The sequence below is a fragment of the Talpa occidentalis genome, unplaced genomic scaffold, assembly GCF_014898055.3.
Source record: "Talpa occidentalis isolate TD23 unplaced genomic scaffold, MPIMG_talOcc4v2.1 talOcc4.10, whole genome shotgun sequence".
Lineage (NCBI taxonomy): Eukaryota > Metazoa > Chordata > Mammalia > Eulipotyphla > Talpidae > Talpa > Talpa occidentalis.
This window is the reverse complement of record NW_023600993.1, coordinates 66,779,321-66,786,292: the sequence shown is the minus strand read 5'-3', so window position 1 is coordinate 66,786,292 and position 6,972 is coordinate 66,779,321. Positions and strand designations below refer to the sequence as shown.

The 6,972-nt window shown below is 52.8% G+C and overlaps 1 protein-coding gene across 1 annotated transcript; it reads right to left on the bottom strand.

Moving 5' to 3' along the window:
* Positions 1-1,687: 1,687 nt before the first annotated feature.
* Positions 1,688-5,597, bottom strand: LOC119231917 (cystatin-C-like). The gene is made up of 3 exons (XM_037493751.2): positions 5,320-5,597; positions 2,778-2,888; positions 1,688-2,033 (listed from the first exon to the last, which is right to left on the bottom strand). The coding sequence occupies exons 1-3, from the start codon at positions 5,560-5,562 to the stop codon at positions 1,950-1,952; spliced, it is 438 nt and encodes a 145-aa protein (XP_037349648.1). The 5' UTR covers positions 5,563-5,597; the 3' UTR covers positions 1,688-1,949.
* Between the last annotated feature and the right edge of the window lie 1,375 nt (positions 5,598-6,972).

Genomic DNA, 6,972 nt, shown 5'->3' with positions numbered 1-6,972 from the left:
AACTATAAATCAGACATTCTGCAAGGGAGTAGGAGATAGAGGAATCAAACTAGGGGAGGGCCTCCCTGGTGGTGCAAGGGGTTAAGACACAACCTATGGGGCTGTCTGCAGCCACTGAAGCATAAGTTCGATCCCCAGCCAGGGAGCTACCCACATGGCACAGCAGACCTCTTCTGACTCCCCCGCTGCTCCCCTCAGCAGTGTATTTCAGTCATGGAGTGACTATTCTGTTCCCCACTCTCTCTGGTAAATCCTCTCACCCTCCACACCGCTGGCCTGTACCTCAGTTCTTGTATGCATAAATAAATCTTTAAAAACAAAAACAAAAAAACAGGGAGAGTGGGGCCTCCTAGGTAGTGCAGGCATAGTGTCAGCACTAGGGAGAGAAGAGCACAAGGGACTATGGTGATGGTTCACAGGTCAATCAGTGCTGGGAATTTTACGGGGACTGCACCTGAGATGAGAAAGCATATAAGCAAGCATTGTACAAAAATGAACAATAATGTAAAATGTATATATATATACTTATACACACACACACACACACACACACACACACACACATATATATATGTGGAATTAAAACTGGGGGAGCTCAGCTGGTCACCAGGGAAGAGATGCCAGAAAGGGACCATCTCCACCCTCTCCCGGAGTTCCAGTTTCTGGCTTTGTCAGGTACAGCAGCAGCTCCTGGACTACTGGATCTTGAAGCCAGCTGGGAGATTCCCCAATGTCATTTCACCTTTCATGTTCATCTACTGAAGTGAGGCAGATATTGGGGAACACAGAATCTACAGCACCAGTATAAAGGAAGCTGGGAAATAGAAATTCAGTGCAAGGAGGGGTGCCTGTGTTGCATTATCTTTTGCTTAGGCCTAGTTTCCTACTTTGGGGCACTCAAGTACCTACTATTCATTGGAATAATGGGGACACAGACTGGTGATTTTCATCATTAAAAAATCCTTAGGCAAAGACGAAAGTCCACTCTACGGCAGCCATGCATGCTTTAAGTTCTACATCCTTCACGTGAGCCTCTACATAGGACCGGTTGAAATGGGAGACCAGAAAAGGGCTGGCAGGGTGAAAACTATAGACCTCCTTTCCTGGAAGGTACTGGAGAAAGGGTTGCTTTCATTTAATTTCTCCCTTGACTTTCCTCCTCAGAGGTGTCTGAAGTGTTTTATGACAAGTAGAATAAAATAGATACAACATTAGTGTCAAGACACTTGATGGCAAGTCAGTCTTGGGCATCTGACCCACTGGGCTTACGAGGCTGGAATCTAGTGCTTGGCAGAGGCCTGTGAGGGTGTCCGGGCTTGGGCTCTGTCTGTTACTGCTCCAGCTCATCCTTTGCTCATGGTCTGACTTTTCCAATAAAGCAGCCAAGCTCCAGGGCCAGCAGCCAAGGCCCCTCCCTCTCCCTTATCCTATTAAAGGGAGCCAGTGCCATTGGAGCCTGGTTCCCAGCCCTGCTCCCTGACCCAGATACAGCCCATCCTGAGAAGGGGCAGAGCACTCCGTGATGTGCTGCACTCCGTGATTTGCCACACTCCGTGATGTGCCCCAACCCGTGAGTGTGCGGCTGTGCCAGCTGGCCCTCCACTGGTCTGTCCCCCAGAGCCAGGGAACAAGTAGCTCTCAGTACAGTAACTCCATAAATCCTGCTCACGTACACAGTGCCCAGACAATGAACCACTCAAGGAGCTAAAGTTATTACTCTTTTATTGAGCACGTGCACTCACTGTGCACTGGGGCATGTGGAAAGCAACTAAAAGAAAGAAATGAGTTAGAGCCATTTAGTTGTTCAAAAAATGCCCTGAAGCCTCTTATGTGTGTCCTGCAGCCAATGCACTTAGGGGACTCCAATAGGGGTATCACCCATCTAAGGTTTAGGAGTTCTGCTGGGGGGGTGGGGGTGGTCAGCGTGGCCCGGCCTGTCGCATAGTCTTCTAAGCACTCTGGCAGCTGGACTTCACCAGGGAGATTGAGCCCAGCCAGGGGACATAGTATATCTGGAAAGAGCAGAGTGATTTCTGCAAAAGGAAGAGAGGGATAGTCATTTAGGGTTATAATAAAAAAGGAAAATGTCACAAGTGCAGGTGAGGAATGGTGGTGGGACACTCTGACCCACCCCTGCCACCCCCAAGAACACTAAGCAGTATTCTGTAGGGAACCTCTCAATTGTTCCTCCTGGGCTCCAAGTCCAAGAGCCGGTGTTTGCACCCACCCATAGGCCCCACAGGGTCCCACTCTCCCACTCCCAGCACACTCCTTTAATGGGTAGCCTATGCAAGGCCACAAAGCCCCAGCATGTAGGACTATGGGAAGGGCTTGCCACTCCAAGTGCCCCCCATATCCAAGGGGTCAAAGACAAGAGGCCCAGAAGGAAAGGCACAGGCACAGGTCTCAGGTTCAGGGAAATATTCCCCTCACATGTGGGAAGGGGCTGACAGAGCAGTAGAGCTCTCCCTAGAGGCCGAGACCTCACAAGAACCAGCCAAGCCTCAGCCAAGACCCCAGGGAGAGTCTGGTATTTGGCATTTGGGGCAGCATCAAAGGGTTTTGGCTGTTACAGGCCTCTAATTCCCTTGTAATCTGTCCAGGTTTTTGAAACTCGGATTAAATGGCTCCCCAGCAACTACCCCATAACAATCCTCAAAGCACCCAGTGCCCCAATTGCCCAGCTAAAACCCCCTTACAATTCAAATTAGTCACTTGTATACACAGGCACCCCACACTCCCGCAAGGTAGATGCCCAGCCTCCAGTAGATACGTACCCTCAGGTTCCGCTGGTCATGGAAAGGACAACTTTCCAAGTTGGACTGGGACTTGGTGCACGTGGTTCTACCCATTTCCACATCCAAGTAGTAGTTCAAGCCGGACACGACCTGTGCATGTGGAGGAAAGATGCTCTTACAGCACTGGCTACCTCACAGCCACCCTGGCTAGCACACATCTGGGCTGGCATTCGCGGCTGCCAGGGGAGGGCCTGCAAGCATGATGCCACCCCATGCCAACCTGCAAAAGTGCCGAGCCCCAGGCCCTCCTTGTCACTGGATCATGGAGCAGAGTGGCTCCGACAAGCATCTCGTTCAGGCAGGACAAGTAGCAGCAAAGTAAAAGGTGGGAAGTCAGGCACCAAAATTCATTAACCTGGTCCAGGAGAGGGTGCAGTTCTGAGGGGCCAGTCAGGGTTGGCAACTCAACTGCATCGATTTCAGAAGCCAGGCAAAGATTAATGCACAGTAACGGCTCTGCTGAGAAATCCTTGGAGCCACTCCAGCAAGACTGGTCTGATGATGCCATTTAAGCTAAGTTTCAGTCATGAGCATCCCAGACCCCCAAGTAACCCATTATGTTCATTTCCTCACTTAGCAGGAAATGAGATGCTCACATACAATGTTTTAGGCCAGTTAAAGACCACCTTGCAGTATCTGCCTTCTGTCATTTTTGATGGGGATGTTTCTTAAGTGTGCCATGCACCTGCGTGCATCACAGAATAAAAACTAACCCTGTCCTCAAGGAGGGCAACCTACAGACAAGTCTTTTAAGAACCAGGAGAAGCACGGGGTGAGGAGGCAGGGATCAAGCTCCAGACCCTGCCACAAACAAGTCCTGATACCTCTGAAACCAGTTTTCCCAAAGGCCTGATGAAATGGAATGCTCTGGTCTTCACAGCAAGCTAGGCTAGAGGGGGCCTGTTGACCAGGGAGTGCAAGTCCTGTCCTAAGAGGCGAGCACCAGCTGACTGGCAGGAGAAACGAGTCTGCCCTTGACCCTCTCATAAGTTTTAGGAGAAGGCAGGAGACAAAGTCAAGGCACTGGAGAGACCACTCTTATTGCTGTGTCTGCTCTCTAATGTGACACAGGCCACCAGTCCTCATTCTAGCCTTCTTTCAATGAGTGCAGGCCCAGAGCCCTTCCTAATGTTTCCACACATCCCCCTCCTGACTGTGTGCTTCATCTGGCAGAAGCCAGGGTTAGGTGTGGCCCGCCCTACCCTGGCAAGCACTCAACCACCCTGATTGTTGGCAGGGTGTGCACACATCAGGGAGGGGCATGAGACTTCATTTTGAGATGCTGCTCCCATGGTGGTGACCTCTTAAGGGAAGCAACATGTCAGAGGCTTTTCCTCCAGGATCTCTAGATCTTTCCTCTAAGGTTTGGATTCTTAGGTCAGATCCATCAGGACACAGGACAATATGTGGATGCCTCCATGTTTGCTGGAAATTTCTGCACAGGGAGAGCAGGGAGGGTCCTGGCCTCAGGAAAGGTGCTTATTGTTGGCCCCAAACACCCCACTGCAGGGCAAGAGGGCAGAACCTGGGTAGGTTTCTGCATGACCCAAGAAAAGACTGGGCCAAACTGAGTGAAGGCCTGCACCACAACTTGCTGGGTCCTTCAAAACTGTCAAGGTCAGTACAGACTAAATGGTTGCTGCAGAGCAAAGGAGGCTGCAGGACGGTGCCCAGGCATGGTCTTCAAGAGACTTTGCCACAAGAAGGACATCAGGACAATTTGAATAAGGAGAGCATGCTAGATATATGTATGTGTTGTGTTGATTCCTGATTTTCAAAATTGCATTGTGGTTATGTATAAAGAGGCTCTTGTTTTAGGAAATACACGCTGAAGAGTTTACTCTCAAAGGGCTCAGAAAATGAAAAGCATATATACACTCACACATGCATGTTTCACAATATTAGGCAAGTGCCACCATATTACGGTGAGGAATCTGGGTGAAGGATCTACAGGGATTCTAACTGCTGTCTTAGCAAATGCTTTGTAAGTCCTAAGTCGATCAAAACAAAAAATTAAAAATAAAATAGAAAAGTGCTTTAAAAAATTCAGATGTAGAGCCAGGAGGGCAGCCAGGTGCGGGGTCTGTTTCTCCTTAGCCTGTGGCCATTTAGTTGACAGCTCACAATGAGCTCAGCCCAATAGATGCTGAGGGAGCAGGCCGGGGACCTTCGCCCCAAGGCCACGACAGCGAGGCCGGGCTAGAGCTGGGAAGCAAATGACGACTAGGCGTCGGCCAGGGACAGCCAACCCGGGTTCCAGGCCCTCCCGAAGACCCGGCCGCGAAGGGCGGTGGGCACGGGGAAGACCCGGCCACCGCCCGGGGAGGGCCAGGGCGAGCCTGCGTCGGGATCACTGGGCCCGCGCGGAGAGCCGGGTCGGGTTGGGGCGTCAGGGGCCCCGCCCCGGGGGCCGGCCTGGGCGTTCCGCGCCGCCCCGCCCCAGCCCCCGCCGCCCCAGGCCCCGCCCAGCCTCCGCCGCCCCCTGTCCGCGGCGACCCCGCGACCCCGGCCCGGGACGCACCTGCTTGCGCGCGCGCAGCACGTTCAGCGCGCGGCTGTGGAACGCGTCGTTGTTCGCCTTGTTGTACTCGCTGACGGCGAAGTTGAGCGCGCGCTGCACGCCCTCCTCGTTCACGTCGGCGTCCATCAGGCCGCCCACCAGGCGCGGCGCCTTGCCGGGGCTCGCGCCGGCTGCGGGGCTCGCGGCCAGGGCCAGGGCCAGGGCGGCCAGCAGGAGCAGCGGGGAGCGCAGAGGGCCGGCCATGGTCTGCTCGCGAGTGGACGGGCGCCGGGGCGGGCGGCGAGGGGCCGCCCTTATATCCCCAGCCGCCAGCCTCCGCCCGCCCGGCTCGGGCTCCTCCTCTTCCGCCCCCCCCCTCAGTTCCGCCTCCCGGGCTCGTCCTGCTCGGAGCAGAAGACCTGCCCCACCTCCCTACTCAGGAGGCGGCTCCCGGCGCTCCCAGCCCAGCCCTGCCCCTGGCCCCTGCCCTCCTGCAGAGTCTCTCCACTCCCTGCTAGCTCGCCCCTCCTCCCCGCCCCCCACTCCCTCAAAGATCTGCCCGTCTCTCCCCTCCCTTCGTCTAGGCGATCTTCCCCTGCCCCAGTCCCTTGCTTCCAACCCTGCCACTACCACAGTCGGGAAAGTCCTCCCTTCCTCCTCATAGTCCTTTTCCTACCCGCTGACCACCCCCTCCTGCGCCCCGGCCCCACTCCACCGGCTCCGCGCCTCCTCAGAGGTGTCACCCTTCTTGGAACCTGCAAAGTTTGCCATCCCGGAACTTTGTATTCTCTTAAAAGGGAAAAACAGGTCTCCATTCCTAGGGTTGTCTGCATAAGTGAGCAATTCGCAGAGGCTAAGGAAAAACCCCAACTGCTTGGTGTTCTGGGGAACTTCTTTACCAAAGGGGAACTTCTTTACAAAGAGAAATTAATTCGTTAACCTTTATGTGGGAAAACGTCATCATGGGATACCCATTTTCACAATTCATTTATCCAACCTATAAACCTATTTCAGGTTTCTCCCTGGGCCAGGCGGTAGGGTGTGGGGTGTGTATGTTGAAGCAGCTGGGGCAGGTGAGCCACGGATTTGAAGTAGAGTGGCTGCCAGGTGGATGTGTAATTTTAAGTAAGTTTAATAGTATTTTTTATTTAACTCAATATAGCTAAAATGTTTTTCACTACATGCAGATAGTTGTTTATAGATACTTTACATTCTTGTGTGTGTGCATACTGAATATTTGTGAGAGAGAGTGTCAATTTGGATTAATGTCAATTTCAACCGCCCTGTTGTCAAGTGTGGCCTTTGACTGTGGCTTAGAATAACCCAGCTTTAGGGTCTGTGTGTCAGACGGGGCAGTGATCAGTAATTGAGATCAAGGAACACAAGGTGTTTTGTTGCAAGTGACATGGAAGAGGTTATGGAGACGGTACCACTGGGCATGGCCAAGGAGGAGGGCTTTTTGAGAGTACATTTAGTGTGAGATCTAAAGGATAAGGAGTCCTAATGAGACCAAGGGAAGAGCTTCAAGCAGAGTGGTGAGTGCAAAGGCCCTGAGGTCAAGCTGTGCTCACTCATTTCAGGAACAGGGAGTCAATGAATGATCTTAAAGCGCAGGAATTTGACCTGTGATTTGGAAGTTGTGTGGATGATAAGCTGTGGGTGTGAGCCAAGGGT

What these genes read in the sequence shown, in the direction of transcription:
- LOC119231917 (XM_037493751.2), bottom strand. Translation starts at nt 5,562, where the DNA reads ATGGCCGGCCCTCTGCGCTCCCCGCTGCTCCTGCTGGCCGCCCTGGCC. An exon ending in TGCTGCGCGCGCGCAAGCAG is followed by an intron (nt 2,889 to 5,319) that starts GTGCGTCCCGGG and finishes CCACATGCACAG; the next exon opens with GTCGTGTCCGGCTTGAACTA. An exon ending in ATGACCAGCGGAACCTGAGG is followed by an intron (nt 2,034 to 2,777) that starts GTACGTATCTAC and finishes TTCCTTTTGCAG; the next exon opens with AAATCACTCTGCTCTTTCCA.